The sequence below is a fragment of the Hyperolius riggenbachi genome, chromosome 1 (assembly GCF_040937935.1).
Source record: "Hyperolius riggenbachi isolate aHypRig1 chromosome 1, aHypRig1.pri, whole genome shotgun sequence".
Taxonomy (NCBI): domain Eukaryota; kingdom Metazoa; phylum Chordata; class Amphibia; order Anura; family Hyperoliidae; genus Hyperolius; species Hyperolius riggenbachi.
In genome coordinates this window covers 632,908,467-632,928,243 of record NC_090646.1, presented here as the reverse complement: position 1 = coordinate 632,928,243, position 19,777 = coordinate 632,908,467, and the positions used below count along the sequence as shown (strand labels likewise).

The 19,777-nt window shown below is 44.9% G+C and overlaps 1 protein-coding gene across 1 annotated transcript in view; it reads left to right on the top strand.

Moving 5' to 3' along the window:
- C1QTNF3 (C1q and TNF related 3) overlaps positions 1-18,072 on the top strand; it is a 108,213-nt gene extending 90,141 nt beyond the window's left edge. Inside the window, exon 6 of the mRNA XM_068271850.1 lies at positions 17,831-18,072. Within this exon, the coding sequence (XP_068127951.1) occupies positions 17,831-17,990 (160 nt within the window). The 3' untranslated portion in view covers positions 17,991-18,072. The remainder of the gene's footprint in view (positions 1-17,830) is intronic.
- Positions 18,073-19,777: the final 1,705 nt, after the last annotated feature.

Genomic DNA, 19,777 nt, shown 5'->3' with positions numbered 1-19,777 from the left:
GGTGTGCCAGGAGCGTGATCATGGGTGTGGCAGGGGCGTGGCTTAAGTGTCCCTCTTTCTCATCTCAAAACCTTGGGAGGTATGGTGATGGGACTCTAGGCAAGGTAAAAGATTTGAGGTCTCCTTATGGTTCTTTAGGTAAGCTGAAGTGGAGAGAGGTCAGAGAAGGTGCCTTGTGGGCCCCTTGACACTTACTAGGCCCCAGGCCCCTGCCTAGGTTGCCTAGTGGATGCACCTGCTCTGCCCAGACATGATGCTTGTATTGTATTGCTTTGCTTAAAAACAAACGGTCTCATCTAAAACTGTATAAGGCCTCTTTCACGGTGACAGGAAGTGTGGCCAGAAAGGATTGAGATGAAATGGGACAGTAAGGAAGATAGCAGTTTTTGTCCACCGCTGATGGTCACCTGGCTGTTTTAGTAAGATTTGGTGGGGGATAGCATCCGCCAGGTCCCTAGACTCGCCCCAGGCCCTAGGCAACTGCTTAGGTTTGCTTTGTGGATGATCCGGCTCTGAGTGTAGCCACATCCTGTCAGATTCTCCATGGGATCTTCCGGGCGCTTGCAGGAAGTGGCAAGTCTTTGGGAAGTGCTGTGTGGAGGAACCTGTCCCCTGCTGCATGTACATCTAAGCAGGAAGCAGCCATCCCCTAAATGTTAAATTAGGTGCTTGTCTGCTGCACAGTAACTGCCCATGTGCCAACGCTAATGTGTGGTTTCACACTATGCCATTCAGTTGCATTACATTGTAACTGAATGGCGCACGTTGCCTGCAAGATCAGTGGCAAGTGCGCAGTTGAGGCTGGTTTTGCACATGGTGCAGTGCGATTGTCCTGCAGCAGGAGAGCCCGGGGCAGTACGATTGCACCGCACCATTTCCCCCATGCACATTACCCTGTGGCAGAGTTTTCCAACAGGGTAATATGCACAGCTCCACCCCCCCTGCCCCAAATAGTGACATGCTCCCTGCTAGAGAGGAAGTACGTCACTGCTTTTCCCCCAATCGGCACAAGCGCATGCGCACTGCCACCGCAACAATCTATTTAGACTCCATTGCAAATGCCTGCATCGTGTCATACCTTGGGCATAGCTCCCAACTGTCCCTCTTATGGAGGGAGAGTCCCACTTTGAGGGCCCTGTCCTTCTGTCCTCATTTGTCCCTCTTTCAGGACCTTGTCCCTCTTTCTATGTAAATATATACATTTCTCTACTAAAAAACGTGTTTGATTGACTCTAAACTTTATTCCCATCCTTTAAATTGATATATTACTAATTTTATACTGTTAATATGAAGGAAACTGGACCAGGATAGAAAGGACCAGTGGGGTTTGAATTAAAAACAACATATTTTTCTTATAAAATCTTTATGGATGCATAACTAGGGATGTGGGGCGTGTGTGTGTGGGGGGGGGGGAGTGATCAGGGGCGTGACAGGGGCGTGGCTTAAGTGTCCCTCTTTCTCATCTCAATAGGTTGGGAGGTATGACCATGGGATGGGTAGTGTGGCCAGTCTCATAGAGACCAATGGCCACTGCAACGGGGGAGTGGGCAGCATCGCGAAAGTAGCCTTAGTTGTCCAGTATTTGCCCATTGTAAGATCTTTCCTCTCCCTGATTTACATTCTGAAATGTATAAATGGTGGTGACATCTTCAGTCCTGCCAGGTGATCTGTACAGAATGTTCATTACTGAGAGCTCTATGCACAGAGGAGAATATACCTTGTTTGGTAGTTGGGAAAAGCTGTTATTTCCCACAATGCAACTAGGTTCACAGACAGCAAACTGTCAGGACCATGGTCATGACATCACACTGTGGGAGGGGTTTCACCACAATATCAGCCATACAGACCCCCTGATGATCTATTCGAGTAAAGGTAAAGATTTATCATGGGAAAGGGGTTATCAGCTACTGATTGGGATGAAGTTCAATCCTTACAGTTCCTTTTAAAATACCAATTAGTAAAATGTTCTATGAATGTTCATCACGGTCGGGTGTAGTAGATAGCTTTAATATGGAGACGCAGCGTTTCACAGCAGCAGGACATCTGTACCTTGCAGCAGAGCCGGGACAAGGTCCTTCAGCACCCAAGGCTGAGACAGCAAAGTGCGCCCCTCCATCCCTCCCACCCCAGCTGTCACACACAGATTGCTATTAGATAAATAGGTGCCCCAGAGCCCCCAACCTCCCCAACACCTTAATCTCTAGTTATCTGGCTTGCAGTCACTGTCATGTATCCCCTTTTCTTATTTCTTTCTGCTTCAAACACAATTGGGAATGACAGCTGAATGAGTTGTGCGCCCCCTCCTACACTGTGCCCTGAGGCTGGAGCCTCTCCAGCCTCTGCCTCGGCCCGGCCCTGCCTTGCAGAACCAACAAAATGGCCTATGATATATGATAACGACATTATAACCTGCAAAATATATGAAAATCACGTCATTAATTACCGTCAAGTAATACGGTAATTAGAAAAGTTTAATAGCTCGGAATAAATGCTTGCTGGTAGAACACTCTCTTTATATATGAGATAATTATAATGTGACGTACATATTGATACATTGTTGCTTTCATTGCCATAAATAATTAGTGCCAATCACCAGACATGGGAGGAAAAGTGGGCGCAAATTCATTACACTCTTCTAATTAGCCAGCTATTTGTTCCAACTCAGCACTTCCATTTCAACACTGGGTCTAATTGTCTGGCCACATATTAATTCTCCAATCTGGAATTACAAATGATCATTTCATGCAAAAAGCGGGACCTTCACAGTGTAATAATCACCATGTTTAGCGTCGCTATCTGCGGTTGTAGTTCACTGACCCTCTGACCATCTATACATGGTACGCTCCACTAACTCCTGTGCTATACGCTCAAGCAAGAGAATTCTGCAGTCTTAAAACATTTACCATCATTTTCGGCATATAAGATGCACTTTCTCTCCCACAAAAATGGGGAAAACAAGTCACTGAGTCTTTTATGCCAAATACAGAGTCCCTGACATCCCGCCGATACGACTTGCTGACCCACCCCTATGTCGGGGACTCCCTGTACTGTCCCTGTGTCACCTCTGCTCCTCCCTCATGTCCTCCTCCACTCCCCCTGAATAAATGCAAGGAACTGCAGCGTGGCTCACCTAATCAGAGCCCACCGCAATCAGTGACCTCTACTCGGCCTCATTGCTCCCCTAGTGCCGGCATCTGCTGATTGCGTCATCAGCAGAAGCCGCTTACTAGGGGAGCCATGAGGGAGAGAAGAGGTCTCTGCATCTGTATCAAATTCAGTAGGCAAAGCATAAGCACACATCCAGCTTCAGTCATACTTTATTCCAACAATATAAAAATGTATACAGGCAAAAATGTACATAGACAAAAAACTCACCACTGGATGGGCTACTAACTAAAATTGAGAAATCTTCTCTACAGAGTACAAGCCTAATGCTTGTCCTAAATCAAAAGTATTTAAATATAGCAGTCTTTGTCACCTCAGATTTACAGTACCTTTGCAGCCTACCACACACCATGTGTGTTCTCCCAGATTAGGCTGCACCAAGCTGTCTTTTATTTACCACCTGATTACTCCTCAAAGGGGGAGCAGCATAATCTGGGGTGAATTGTACTTCCTCACCTGAACTCCCATCATAAAATCCCAAAATCCCAGAGTTAATTAAAATGGCAGTGCAAATAAGAGAAAAATCCAGGACTCACATCCATAATTTTCCTAGACTCTCTCTTTCTGCAGCTGCGATTCTCACACTCTCTTCTCTATCTCCCTCTCTCTCTATTTCTTATGCTTTTAAAGAGACACTGAAGCGAAAAAAAAAAATGATATAGTGAATTGGTTGTGTACTATGAATAATTACTAGAAGATTAGCAGCAAAGAAAATATTCTCATACTTTTATTTTCAGGTATATAGTGTTTTTTCTAACATTGCATCATTCTATAATATGTGCAGATTACACAACACTCAGCATTCAAAATGAGTCTTTCAGAGCAGTCTGTGAAGTAATGATCTCTCCTCTAGCAGAGAAAAAGAAAACAGTTCACTTATAGTTGAGATAATAAAAGTCAGATAACAGCCCTCTCCACGACTAAGACTTAAAGAGAATCTGTACTCTGAAATTCTTACAATAAAAAGCATACCATTCTATTCATTATGTGCTCCTGGTCCCCTCTGTGCTGTTTCTGCCATTCTCTGCTGCAAACCTGGCTTGTAATTGCCAGTTTTAGGCAGTGTTTACAAACAAACTAACCAGCTTCTAATAGGCTCAGCTAAGCAGAGTGTGTTAGTCACACAGAGCCTGCAGGGGGTGTGTACAGCTTCTAGCTAATCACAAGCAGCCCTGCACATTCCAGTCTGACTGCCTCAGCCTGACTGTGCCGACTATAGAGAGAAGATTAGATCATATAACAGAGATAACACAGCTACTGTGCAATTAGGAAAAGCTGCAGTAAGCCAGACCACATTAGAAAAGGCATAGGAACTTATAGCATAGAAGAAATAAAGATAAACAATTTGTTACAGAGTCTCTTTAAGGTGCGTACACACATGCGACTATAGTCGTTTGAAACGATCGTTCCCCGATAGTTTCAAACGACGATCGTTTATAAAAAAAGCCGCCAACGACTATTAAGTCTAACGACGGACGAGCTAGATCGTTAAAAACGAACTATCTAGCTTGGCGGATTTTTTCCAACGACGATCGTTTGCAAAAGTAGTACATCGTTGGAAACGGTCGTTCGTACTAGACTTGACATGGGCATTTCACTATTTCTCCATGGAACTTTTCATTTTATGCGCAGGCGCAATAGTTGCTTTTACGTGATGTAACGTTCGTTCTAACGACCTGATCGTTACACACCCTTTAAAACTAACTTTACTTAGGTCGTTCTTTCATCAATTAAAAGTTTGTTCGTCGTTGACAACGAACGATCGTTGTCGCATGTGTGTACGTAGCATTAGTCGGAGAGTTAATCGCTTGTTTGCATAGAGATAACAACTGGAGTTTCTTAACTCTTTCTGTACTTTAAACAATTAGACTGATGTATCTGATCTTAATGTTTTATTTCTTAGCTGTACTACACATACAAATCATAATATCATCATTTTTTTTTCGCTTCAGTGTCTCTTTAACCACTTTACCCCCGCGCGTATGTATTTCTCCGCCCCTTTTTCCATCCTTTAACAACCAGGGATGGAGAAATACGTACTTTCCGCGTTCCCGACGCTGTCCGCGCTCCCGCTCGTAAACACGCCGCCCGCCGCTAGTAAACACGCCGCCGCCCGCTCGCCCAGAGATCAATGAACGGGAAAATCCATTCCCGTTCGTTGATCTAAGCCCCGCAATGATCCGCTGCTCTCCTATGGGCAGCGCGATCATTGTAAGAAAAAACTCACGTGTCCAGCCTCCTTATACTTCCTCCAAGCTTCCGGAAGGAAGCTTGGAGGTCGCATTAAAACAAAAAGTTACTGTGGCCATCTTGTGGCCAAATAGTAAACTACACCCTACACATTTTTCACATACAAATAAATGACTTTTACACATAAAATTAACTCATTACCTCCCACACTCCCCTTTTTTTTTTTTTTTTGTAATTAAAAAAATTTACAATTAAAAAAAATACATAAATAGTTACCTTAGGGACTGAACTTTTTAAATATTTATGTCAAGAGGGTATAACACTGTTACTTTATAAACTATTGGCTTGTAATTCGGGATGGACGCAAAAATGAAAAAAAATTCACCTTTATTTCCAAATAAAATATTGGCGCCAAACATTGTGATAGGGACATAATTTAAATGGTTTTATAACCGGGACAAAAGGGCAAATACATTTCATGGGTTTTAATTACAGTAGCATGCATTATTTAAAAACTATAATGGCCGAAAACTGAAAAATAATTATTTTTTTCCCCACATTTTTCCTATTTTCCCATTAAAACACATTTAGAAAAAAAAATTCTTGGCATAATGTCCCACCTAAAGAAAGCCTAATTGGTGGCGGAAAAAACAAGATATAGTTCATTTCATTGCGATAAGTAATGATAAAGTTATAGACGAATGAATGGAAGGAGCGCTGAAAGGTGAAAATTGCTCTGGTGCTCAGGGGGTAAAACCCCTCAGTGGTGAAGTGGTTAAAGGGAACCTGAAGCGAGAGGTATATGGAAGCTACCATATTTTTTCCTTTTAATCAATACCAGTTGCCTGGCTAACCTGTTGATCATTGGCCTCTAATGCTTTTAACCATAGATCCTGAACAAGCATGCAGCAGATCAGGTGTTTCTGACATTATTGGCAAATCTGACAAGATGAGCTGTATGCTTGTTCCTGGTGTTATTCAGACAATATTGCAGCCAAACAGATCAGCAGGGCTGCTGGGCAACCGGTATTGTTTAAAAGGGAATACATATGGCAGCCTCCATATTCTTCTCGCTTCAGGTGCCCTTTAAATGCTTATGCAGTTAGTTTTATCTATGCATGCCTTATTAGTATTTTGTATTTCTAATTAGCTATAATGAATAGACTGTGACAAATTCAGTTACCCCGTGACCCCAACTAAAAGAAATGTGCAGTGAAAATAAACGTATGAGGTAATGATTTGTATGTGTAGTACAGTTAGCAAACAGAATATTAGTAGCAAAGAAAAAAGTCTCATGTACTTTTCCAGTGCAGGAAGAGTTAAAACACTTGAGTTGTTAGCTGTGCAAAAGAGCTTCTCTGAGCTATTTGACCAACTTGGTCTATGGCCGCATACACACACTCAAATCATGTCACCGATTGGGGATAAGGACCTGATCCTCTTGGACGACATCACTGTGTAGCTGACAATGCACTGTATTGCTATCCGGAGGGGGAGGGGGGGATAACAGAGGGATGACAAGCCCCCCGGCGGTCAGGGGAGTGGCGTGTACAATGGGATCGATGGGAGGGTCGGCGCCCCTGGGGCTGAGTAGATCTGCCCGTCGGATTGCTCGCGGGTTAGGGGTTGACGGCTGCCAAACACACACACGATTATTGGCTGAGGTGCTCATTATTGGCTGCCTCAGCCGAATTAACATTACAAATCAAAAAGTGGGCAAGCATCATCTATTAAGGCTGCTTACACACAGGGACGTTACTGTAACGCTCCCCCAACGCACAGCAATGTAACACAAGTGGGCTGTTCACACAGCCCACGTTGCGTTACATGTAATGCTGCACGTTGTCCGGAAAGTGCAGCATGCTACGCCGTTGGAGCGGCTATAGCCGCGTTAGACTGTTTGCACATGCTCAATGGGGGGCAGAGAGGAGGCGGGGAGAGCCAGCTACAGTAGCCGTGCACATGGCTACTTAATATTCACTGCATTGGCGGTAGCTGATTGGCCGGCGGGACCACGTGATGCGGAGTGTCACGCTCCGCATCACGTGGTTCCGCCGGCCAATCAGCGCCACTCTGGGAGACCTTATAGGGATAGAGCCGCCTAACGCGGCTCACTCTACCGTCCTCTCTTGCAGCACCATACGTTGTGTTAGGTGCACGTTATGCGACCTTAACGTGGCACCTAACGCAACGTCTTGGTGTGCAAGTAGCCTCAATCAAAAAGCTCATCACCAAAAATAATGGCAAGAATAACACCAACATGGATGTGCAGAAGGAATCCCAAATACGCAATGTAAAACCTAAAAAAAAAGTAGGATCCCATAGAACCACATAACACCAAGTTATAAAGGAATCTCAGATACGCTTTATTAGCACATTGTGTTACAGCAAATAAAAACAATTAAAAACAATTAAAAAACCAATAAGTCCAGAGTGAACATGAATAATAATATAACCAAGCATATAATAATATAAATACACTGGCTCAACCCCCCGATACAGTTAAATTACCCAACAACCGGCTGAGTGTCAGTGCTTTAGATAAGTCTGTAAACACAGTAAATAGTGATAGGGGAAATGCAACAACCATAGGCTTTAAAAAACGATGAATAAGTGGTAAGAAGTGCAGGATAGGCTGAAAGATAGCCCGGTGGAAAAGTGAGCAAATATGAACCAATGCATGAAACCACAGAAGGAATGACCTACACTGTGGCCTCAATTCACGGAGCATTATCAAACGTTTATCAAACACTTTATCAAACGTTTGATAATTTACCTCATGGGTAAAATCTCATTTTAAATTCACTAATGTGTTATATATTTATCGAATGTTTTACCGATAAAACGTTTAACAAATATATAACACCTTAGTGAGATTTTACCCATGAGGTAAATTATCAAACGTTTAATAAAGTGTTTGATAAACGTTTGCTAATGCTCCGTGAATTGAGGCCTGTGTGATAAGAAACCAGCGAAAAACTGAGTGATCAACTGAGCCTTGGGCCTCAATTCACTAAGATCATGCTGGAGATAATAAGGCAAGAGAAAACTTACCTCCACACAGTGAGAGAGTTATCTTATCTCTTCATTCCTTACATTACCTCCTCTGTAGTTAATTTACCTCCTCTGTAGTTAATTTACCTACTCTGTGGTTATTTTCACGTGCAGTTAATTAACAGCCTATCTTTAACTTTGGAGTTATTTTAAGGATTGGAGAGTTAACTTAAAGACAGAAGAGTTAACTTTAGGTTTGCCTGAGGTAAAATGTTTCCTGAATACTACATGCCTTATCACCATGGTAACAACTCTAGAAACATTATTAAAGACAGGAGATAAGCTTAGTGAATTGAGGCCAATATTTCAGAAATAAAATATATTTTCTAAATTATAATAATAAATAGCAGCCTTTTTTTCAGCTGCATGATGACAAATATAAAATAATTTACATTTATTGGAGGAACCCCTCCCTCATATTGCTGGGACAGAATCCGTCAGACTGGTGGAGGAGATAAAAAACAAAACACAGGCTGCTACTGATGATGTCACAGGGAGGTGATCTCAGCTTGTGTGAGATTTCACATAGACGACACCCCTGTGAGGGAGGGTAGCTGATGACAAACACACCCATGATCTAAAACCTCCTTCTAAGCTCAGAAGTAATGGCTGCCACCTGTATAACCCTAGTTATGAAAAGAAAAGGGTAAAAAGCATGCACTGAAATGCTCATAGGCTTAAAGGGGTGTTTATTTATCTTTGTATGTGTCAGAGTGGTGCAACTAAATATTTAGAATTAAAAAAAATGTTTGGTTTGGGTCCGCTTTAACTTTAGGTTTGTCTGAGGTAAAATGTTTCCTTATCCTGAATACTACATGTCTCCTCACCATGGTGATAACTATAGAAACGTTATTAAAGACAGGAGATGAGCTTAGTGAATTGAGGCCCAAGTGCGCAGAAGTAGAGTGTAAGCTCACCGGGTGTGGAAGGAGGGGAGAAGCCAACATCACCCTGGAGGAAGTCTTTGTGATTCGCCGCTCAAGGCGGCTTCTGCTGAGCAGCTGACTTAAGTCAGACGTGTGTATGAGGCTTGACTCAGTCCTTTTTTCTGAAGAGCTTAAACAGCCAAGAAACAGTAAGAGGCAGCTTGTGATAAGGTTTTACTGCAGGAAAAGTCAAAGGGCCATTAGTGTGGCTTTTAAACTGCAAATATGACAGAATGATGCAATGTTAAAAATAAAACTATATAACTGAAAATATAAATATCAGGGCTGTGAAGTCGGAGTTGGAGTCGGAGTTGAGGAGTCGGGGCAATTTTGGGCACCTGGAGTCGGAGTTGGAGTCGTTGATTTCATAAACTGAGGAGTCGGAGTCGGATGATTTTTGTACAAAATCCACAGCCCTGTTAAGTATTAGACTAAGGAGTCGGAGTCGAGGAGTCGGAGTCAGAGCCATTTTGGGTACCCGGAGTCGGAGTCTTGGTTTCATAAACTGAGGAGTCGGAGTCAGAAGATTTTTGTACCGACTCCACAGCCCTGATAAATATGAGACTCTTTTCTTTGCTACTATTTATTAATCGTACTACACATTCAATTCAGAATCTCATAAGTTTATTTTCACTTCAGTATTCACTTTAAGGTACTCTATGTGATTGGCGTATAGCGTGTTTAAGTACTTTACCACCAGCGGTGCGGATATCTCTGTCCCTTTTTCCACCCTGTCAACACCAAAGACGGAGATATCCGCACCTCCCGCCGCTGTCCGCGCTCCCGCTCGCTCGTGCGCGCGCCCCAGTGCTCGTGCACGCCGCCGCCCACTCGCCCGGAGAGCAATGAACGGGAAAAAACGTTCCCGTTCGTTGATCTAAGCCCCCCGCAATGATCGGCTGCTTCTATGAGAAGCAGTGCGATCATTGTGAAAAAAAATGTTTCCCAACCTCATAACACTTCCTGCAAGCGTACTGCCTATGCTTGCAGGCCGCATAAACAAAAAGTTACTGTGGCCATCTTGTGGCCAAATAGTAAAACTACACTTTAAAGCATTTTTCATATACAAATACATTAGTTTTACACTAAAAATTAACTCATTACCTCCCACGCTCCCTAATTTATTTATTTTTTTTGTAATTAAAAAAAAAAAAATTACAATAAAAAAAATACATAAATAGTTACCTTAGGGACTGAACTTTTTAAATATTTATGCAAAGAGGGTATAACACTGTTACTTTATAAACTATGGGCTTGTAATTAGAGATGGACACAAAACTGAAAAAAATGTACCTTTATTTCCAAATAAAATATTGGCACCAAACATTGTGATAAGGACATAATTTAAACGGTTTTATAACCGGGACAAGTGGGCAAATACATTTCATGGGTTTTAATTACAGTAGCATGCATTATTTAAAAACTATAATGGCCGAAAACTGAAAAATAATGAATTTTTTCTCACATTTTTTCCTATTTTCCCATTAAAACATATTTAGAATAAAATAATTCTTGGCATAATGTCCCACCTAAAGAAAGCCTAATTGGTGGCGAAAAAAACAAGATATAGTTCATCTCATTGTGATAAGTAATGATAAAGTTATAGACGAATGAATGGAAGGAGCACTGAAAGGTGAAAATTGCTCTGGTGCTCAAGGGGTAAAACCCCTCAATGGTGAAGCAGTTAAAGGGAAGGTTCAGGGACGCTGTGAAAAAAAACAAAAATCCAAATCCACTTACCTGGGGCTTCCTCCAGCCCGTGGCAGGCAGGAGGTGCCCTCGTCGCGGCTCCGCAGGCTCCCGGTCTCCTCCGGTGGTGCGCCCGACCTGGCCAGGCCGGCTGCCAGGTCGGGCTCTTCTGCGCTCCAATGTGCAGCTCACTGGTGCGCGCTGACGTCATCGGACGTCCTCCAGGCTGTACTGCGCAGGCTGCCAGGTCGGGCTCTTCTGCGCTCCAATGTGCAGCTCACTGGTGCGCGCTGACGTCATCGGACGTCCTCCAGGCTGTACTGCGCAGGCTGCCAGGTCGGGCTCTTCTGCGCTCCAATGTGCGGCTCACTGGTGCGCGCTGACGTCATCGGACGTCCTCCGGGCTGTTCTGCGCAGGCTCAGTAGTTCTGAGCCTGCGCAGTACAGCCCGGAGGACGTCCGATGACGTCAGCGCGCACCAGTGAGCCGCACATTGGAGCGCAGAAGAGCCCGACCTGGCAGCCGGCCTGGCCAGGTCGGGCGCACCACCGGAGGAGACCGGGAGCCTGCGGAGCGGCGACGAGGGCACCTCCTGCCTGCCACGGGCTGGAGGAAGCCCCAGGTAAGTGGATTTGGATTTTTATTTTTTTCACAGCATCCCTGAACCTTCCCTTTAAGAACCTAGGCGACAGAATAATGGAGATATATCACATATGTGTGTAAACACTGTAAGTGTGATTTTGATCATTACTTTCAGGTAAATATTATTTTAATATAGGCTTGAGATATGGGTTAGATCGATAATGCAATGTAGTTTCCATTTAAATGCAGATTAACGTGCTTCTTGCTTGACCCCATGCTGACATATTGCAGAGAGATAGACACTGTACTTATATGCAGGATCGTTAGTCTCCAGATACTGCCATTTCATCTAGTACTCTACAGGGTATAGATTAAGCATACATCTAAATCCAATTCTCACATCTATGCGGCACAGAGAGATCGCTCAGCTATATGAAACAATTTAACACACACTTCAGGCGTGACCTTTTTAAATACACACTTTAATCTCTACTATTCATGTTTTAAAGAGCAACTGATAGACTGCAAAGCATTACCGCTCAATGAGATCAAACCAATCATCTCGCTTGTTTTAATATTCGCAGCGCATCGGATGGGTGAAAAATTCAACTAACCTTACATATGCCTATGTGGAAGCAGCGGATATCCTCAGTGATGGTTTAGCCTCGGGGAAATGAAATAGCAATTGATTAAAGCGGAATATAACCCTGCATTTCAACTTTGCTCTAAAACATTATTTACAGCATATTATATGCAACCAGCATTTTTTTTTTACTAGACCAGCATTGGAAGGGTTACACAGAGTTTTAAAGTTCCTGGAGATTTCTGCAGACGCATCCGAAGCTGAAATAGATACATTTTGTTTACATAAATGTATCTAAGTGTTGAATCTGACTTATCTCTCTGAGCTGGAGGACAGCCAAAGTGTGTAACATTCAACACTTAGATACATTTATGTAAACAAAATGTATCTATTTCAGCTTCTGCAGAAATCTCCAGGAACTTTAAAACTCTGTGTAACCCTTCCAATGCTGGTCTAGTAAAAAAAAAAAATGCTGGTTGCATATAATATACTGTAAATAATGTTTTAGAGCAAAGTTGAAATGCAGGGTTATATTCCGCTTTAAGGATAATGTGGGACAGAGTAACCAACAGGCTCGGGGTGACCCAAAACCACTAGGAAAGTATAGGGGACTAAAAGAGACTGAGAAGACCTCCTACTAAAAAGCAATGCTCAGTATGGTTTGCCTTCTTAAAGCAGAAGGTATTTGACATAATTTAGCTTTAAATGAGCAACTGTGGTTACCCACAATGCATCACTAATGAACATGCAAAAGATCTCTTTATGCCCCTGAAGCCAGGCTTACATCCAGAACAGCTGGCATATAGCAAGCCTACAGCTTCTAAAATGTACAGAGCCACAACAACCTATCATGCAGACAGCCTGTTTTGGACTGTTGGTCCTCCTCAGTGCATGGCAGAGATTGATATGGCTCTATGGGATGGGATATCGCTTGGACCAGTACAACAGAGTAACCAAGAAGCTCGGGGTGACTACTGACTAGTGGCATACCTAGGGAATTTGACACCCGGAGCTGATTATTTGCAGACCCCACACATAACGCACCCCCCCCCCCCCAACAACCAATTTTTTTTCATGGAAGGGTTGAGGGGTTTGGGTGCCGAGCATGTTACTGCAGATTTTGGGGGAATTAGAGGGTAACAGGAGTCATTAGGATGTGTACGGAGCTAACAGTTATACAGTGCTTCAGAAGATGTCAGAGCTATATATATATACACACATTAGACTATGACCATGGTACAATTAGATTGTGAGCTCCTCTGAGGACAGTCAGAAAAGGGGGACATACTGTATCACTGGCTTCTGCAACAGCAGACTGCCCTGCATTATTGATTAATTACTCTGATCAGGATAAATAATCAATAGTCTAGGGCACTCTGGTATTACAGCAGCCTGTGCACATGGCTACTAATGACAGGCAACTTATGAAGCACTGAACACATCCTGCTGTCTCTCCCTGCTAATGTCCCAGCTGCAGCACAGCAATCATTCTCTCTACTCACCCCGCTGCTCTGCACATTCACTCACTGCAAGCTGTGTGTAGAGAACGAGTAGACACATTGCCCACGGGACAGGAAGGGGGAGGGTGTTACATCTAGTGCAGGAAGTAGTACAGTTCCCGGCACTGCCTGCTGCTATTTTCCCAAATGTTGCCCAAACTATGAAAAAGGTCCCAGGTGGAAGAACACAGTGGCTGAGCACCACAGCGGCACCCCTACCCATGGCTACACCCGGTACTGTGAGCACCTGCAGCTCTATGGTAGGTGACCCAAAACCACTTGAAAAGTATAGGGAACTAAAAGAGACTGAAAACCCCTACTATAAAGCAACGTTCAGTGTAATTTGCCTTCTTAAAACAGAAGCTGGGTTCACATATGACATAGCGTGAAAGACTGCGTTTTATGTCATGTTTTATGTTAATGGTGTGTGCTTTTATTTAGTGTTTTTACTGCGTTTGTGGTGTGATTGCGATGCATTTTTCATGCGTTTTGCGTGCGTTGTAATGCGTCTGCAGTTCGCATATACAAAATGCATATGCGTTTTGTATGGGGTTTCCATGCGTTTTTATATTTCCATTTATGCAAATCACTTGGAAGGCAACAGGAAGCGAAAATACAGCAAAAAAAAAAAAAAAAAAAAAAAAAACGCATATAAAAATGCATGGAAAACGCATGAAAAAAGCATAACATTGCGTTCCCATTGACTTTTATTATGTTAGTTCCTGCATAATATGCAAGAAAACCAGCGTTCTCGGCGCGCATACTGTAAATCGCAGGTGTCTGCGTTTTTTTCTGCGTCTCATTGACTTACATTGCTGCATAAAACGCAGCGTTTTACGCAACGCTAGCGTTTCTATGTGTGCACCCAGCCAGAAGGTATTTGTGATAATTCAGCTTTAAAGCAGATCTCCATCCTAAAGTAAAAATCTAGCAGGCTACCTGTAAAAGAAGCACTGCCTTGTCCCGCGAAGCCGTCCCAAAGACCCCACATCACCTGACTTCCTGCGTGTGGCCCCGCCTCCCCTCTCTCCCCAGCAGTGGCGGCTCCAGCTTCAGATTTTTTTGGGGGGCTCAAAGGGGGCACGAGGGCTGGCAGGTTGGGCTTGGGGGAGGGGGGGAGAATTGCGCCGCGGCGAAGAATTGGGCATGGTCATGATGTCATGTGGGCGGGGCTAACTGTAATGTAGTTGTACCAGCTAACGTAGTTACATGAAAAAAAATGAAGTAAACGCACATAATGACAGGTAGCCTTTCACCAGTAAATGCACATAAGAATCTGCTTTTCAGCAGTTAATGCACGTAATGACAGACAGCATTTCCCCATTAAATGCACATAAGAGACAGCTTTTCACCAGTTAATGCACATAATGACAGACTGCGTTTCTGCAGTAAATGCACATAAAGGGACAGCTTTTCACCAGTTAATGCACGTAATGACAGACTGCGTTTCCGCAGTAAATGCACATAAGAGCCTGCTTTTCACCAGTTAATGCATGTAATGACAGACAGTTTCCCCATTAAATGCACATAAGAGACAGCTTTTCACCAGTTAATTCACATAATGACAGACTGCGTTTCCGCAGTAAATGCACATAAGGGACAGCTTTTCACCAGTTAATGCACATAATGACAGACTGCGTTTCCGCAGTAAATGCACATAAGGGACAACTTTTCACCAGTTCATGCACATAATGACAGACAGCATTTCCCCAGTAAATGCACATAAGAGATAACTTTTCACCAGTAAATGCACATAATAACAGACAGCCAGTGTCCCCAGCATAGGTAGCCAGGTGTATAGATGTCCCCAGTATATGTAGCCAGGCATATAGCTGTCCCCAGTATATGTAGTCAGGCTGGTGGTGGTGGGCTGGGGGCCCCAGGGCAGCTCAGGTCTGGCTGGTGGTGGTGGGCTGGGGGTCGCAGGGCAGCTCAGGCCTGGCTGGTGGCGGTGGGCTGGGGGCCCCAGGGCACCTCAGGCCTGGCTGGTGGTGGTGGGCTGGGTGGAAGGGCTCAGGCCTGGCTGGTGGTGGTAGGCTGGGGGCCCCCCAGGGCAGCTAAGGCCTGGCTGGTGGTGGTGGGCTGGGGGCCGCAGCACAGCTCAGGCCTGCCCGGTGGTGGGGAGGCCTCAGGGCTGTTGGTGGGTGGGAAGGCTGCACCCCCCCTTTCCTCTCACAGTCAGGCCTAGTTGGTAGTGGTGCTGTGCTGACCTGGTGCATGGCTCAGCTGCAAAAAAAAAAAATGGGCTGGCTGAAGTGGACAGGAGGATGGACAGCCGGGACAGGACACCCACGACCACCCACCTTGAGCTGCCGTGCCGTCGGAGTCCGGCTGTTGTGCGCTGCTGAGCTCTGGGGGCTGGCTGGCTGACTCGGCTCCAGCCTTCAGTCCTGTGCGGTGTGCGGTGTCCGGGTCATTCCTGGCGGCGGCAACTAGCTGCTGCGCGGGCGGGGGTGAGGAGATGTGACGCCAGACGTTGTCAAGTGTTGACACTTACACGCGTCGCGCCCGCCAGCACACAACGTAGTACCCTGGTGGGTGGTGACTGTCCGGTCAGCGCCAGCCCAAGCCCTCCTCTCACCCAGGCTCAGCTTCTTTTGTGTAGGTCGGGTCGGAAGTTCTCTCGGCCGCGGCGGGGGGGCTTTAAGGGGGGCTAATGAGTCGCCAGCTGGGGCTGAAGCCTGGGTAAGCCCCAGTGTGGCGCCGCCACTGCTCCCCAGAGAAAAATTCTAAGATGTTTATTGCAGTGAACAACTCATTATTATTTGCTTATTATTTACTATTCCTCTTTCCATATGTAAGTGCCAAACCCAATTCCTGATTCTGCATCTCTGTGAATGTCACTGTAGATTATGTAAAGGAATTTATACTTTGTCATACTGAGACACGGTAACAGTAAAAAAGGGCGCAGGAGGCTAGTGGACAAATCGGGCGCCGCCATTCACTCCCATAATAAATATCGTTTAATGGGCGCCCGATAGGAAAAAAGGGCGCCAGAGAAAAATAACGTTTTAAAAGCGGCGCCCGGAGACTTAATGTTTTATTACTGCTTCTCATGATTACACATTATTTAATGATTTATACATTTTTTAATATTATTTTTAAACGAAAAACAGTACAATATTTTTTTCAAACATTATTTTTAAACAAAAAACAGTACATTATTTTTTTTTATTTTTTTTTACATTATTTTTAAACGAAAAAACCGCACAATATGTTTTTGAAACTTTATTAATGCTTATCACAGGGGGGTCTTAGGTTTAGGCACCAACAGGGGGGTCTTAGGTTTAGGCACCAACAGGGGGGTCTTAGGTTTAGGCACCAACAGGGGGGTCTTAGGTTTAGGCACCAACAGGGGGGTCTTAGGTTTAGGCACCACCAGGGGGGTCTTAGGTTTAGGCACCAACAGGGGGGTCTTAGGTTTAGGCACCACCAGGGGGGTCTTAGGTTTAGGCACCAACAGGGGGGTCTTAGGTTTAGGCACCTACAGGGGGGTCTTAGGTTTAGGCACTAACAGGGGGGTCTTAGGTTTAGGCACCACCAGGGGGGTCTTAGGTTTAGGCACCAACAGGGGGGTCTTAGGTTTAGGCACCACCAGGGGGGTCTTAGGTTTAGGCACCAACAGGGGGTCTTAGGTTTAGGCACCAACAGGGGGGTCTTAGGTTTAGGCACCAACAGGGGGGTCTTAGGTTTAGGCACCAACAGGGGGGTCTTAGGTTTAGGCACTAACAGGGGGGTCTAGGGGTTAGGGGTAGGTACAGGGAGGGTTACTTAGGCACCAACAGGGGGGGTCTTAGGTTTAGGCATCAACAGGGGGGTCTAGGGGTTTGGGGTAGGTACAGGGAGGGTTACTTAGTAAAAAAAATTTAAACGTTATTATACGTTTCACTATTTAAACGAAAGATTAACGTTTTTACAATTGCCGATTTAATGCACATTATTTAATGATTTATAACTTTATAAAACATTAATTTTAAACGAAATACAGTACAATACATTTTTAAACGTTATCCATGCTTATCGTTTAAAACCCCGCGCCCTTTTTTCCCAGCGCCCCTTTTTAACGTACGCCTGAGACACACCTGGCTGTAGGCTGCAGTGACGGAAATCTCTAGTAACCAGAGTTTGTATTCTCCTTGCAGCTACGAGACCAGAGGAAAGCAAGACACTGCAGGGAACAGCGCGGTGCTAAAACTGTCAAAAGATGATGAGGTGTGGCTGAGAATGGGGACAGGAGCGCTCCACGGGGACCACCAGCGGTACTGCACCTTCTGCGGCTTCCTTCTCTTTGAGACGAAATAAAGACGTGCAGTGGCTCAGCGTGCTATCAATATGCACACCTTGTTTTTAGATGGAATAAAGCTGATTTGGGGGAATATTTTTATTTCTAGTTTGTTTTATTCTTTTTTTTTTTTTTTTATGTTTACAATCAACTGAGATACAGATTTGTTTTTATTTAAACTGCTGTGTTAAAGTGCACCAGAGCTGAAAATTAAAAAGTCTTTATACATACCTTCCTCCAGCCCCATCCGCTCGGATTGCTCCCACGACGCCGTCCTCAGCTGCCCGCAGCTATGAGAACCAGTTCCCCGCACTTCCGTCAGTCGGAGCCAGTCTAGCGTTAGAGAAGTGCGCTGTTTGCCTATCTCTCCAGCAGTCACTGGAGAGATACGTAGAGGGCGCACTTTTTCCTGCGTAACTGGCTCCGGCGACGTCAGTGACGGGACCCGGTTCTCGTAGCTGTGCATAAAATCTTTTTAATAATGTCTTCTCTGAGTCCCTTTAAGCCGATGCATTAAGGCTGCTTTCACATTGGGACGTTACATGCGCTGTTCACAGTGCCCACGTTGCGTTACAGTGTAACGCTGCACGTTATTGGAAAGTGCAGCATGCTGTGCATTCTACGTTACACTGTTTGCACATGCTCAGTAATGTGTGTTTTTTTTTTTTTTGTTTGAGCAGGAGAGGAGGAGGGGAGAGTCAGCTATTGTTAGCCACATGGCTAATTAATATTCACTGCACTGCAGTGTAGTGATTGGAAGTTCGACTCGATTCATTGAAAAGAGCCGGACTTCCTATCGCTACTGTTCAGAATCGATTCATTGAAAAGAGCCGGACTTCCCATTACTAGGTTCAGTCCTGCTGCTCTGCCTCTGAATCGATTCTGAACAGTAGAGATAGGAAGTCCGGCTCTTTTCAATGAATCGATTCATTGAAAAAGAGCCGGACTTCCCATCACTACTGCAGTGTTTACTTCCTGGAGCGGCCGCTGATTTGCTGGCGGGACCACGTGATGCGGAGTGTTCCGATCACGTGGTCCCCGCAGAGTATCAGACAAAAAAGGCGCACCAACAGCCGCACAACGCGTCTCACTCTGGCGTCCACCTCCAACACCACAGACGTTGCGTTAGGGGTACGTTATGCGACCTTAACGTCCCCTAAAACGCAACGGCATGGTGTGAAACAGGCCTAAAAATTTAAGGTGAAGATGGCTGCACACGCTGCACAGGACCAGATTTGTATTCTTTACTGCCCAAGACCTAGTTAGTCCTATGCCATCCCCCCTTCTTTTACATAATTATACAGGTGCCACCCCCCCCCCCCCCCAAGTGCCGACCCCCTTCCCCGTTTGCATAGCTAGACAGGTGCCATATCCCCCTTTGGTATTGGTTACCATCCCCCCTCCTTTGGGAGAACTGTGCAAGGGCAGAGCGAGTCACTCACCTCTCCATGCTTCCAGCGGAGAATCTTCTTCCTCCTCCTCCTCCTCAGCTGCCGCAAGCACTCCAGCCGGCAACTTTCACATGTGACGCACTTTACTGACTTTACTGAGTCACAATAACTATCATATGACTAAAGCGTCATATGTGAGAGGCGCCAGGTAGTGCTAGCGGCAGCTGATGGAGGGGAAGGAAAAAGATTCTGCGTTGGATGCATGGAGAGGTGAGTCACTCACTCTACTTTTAGACAGCTTTCCCAAGGGAGGGGGGGCTCGTTCCCGGCCACCCATTCTATTATGTCGCCATAGGCCGCTGCATATGCGGCCTAGCCACAAATCCGGACCTGGCGATAAAACCAATCATGGAAAA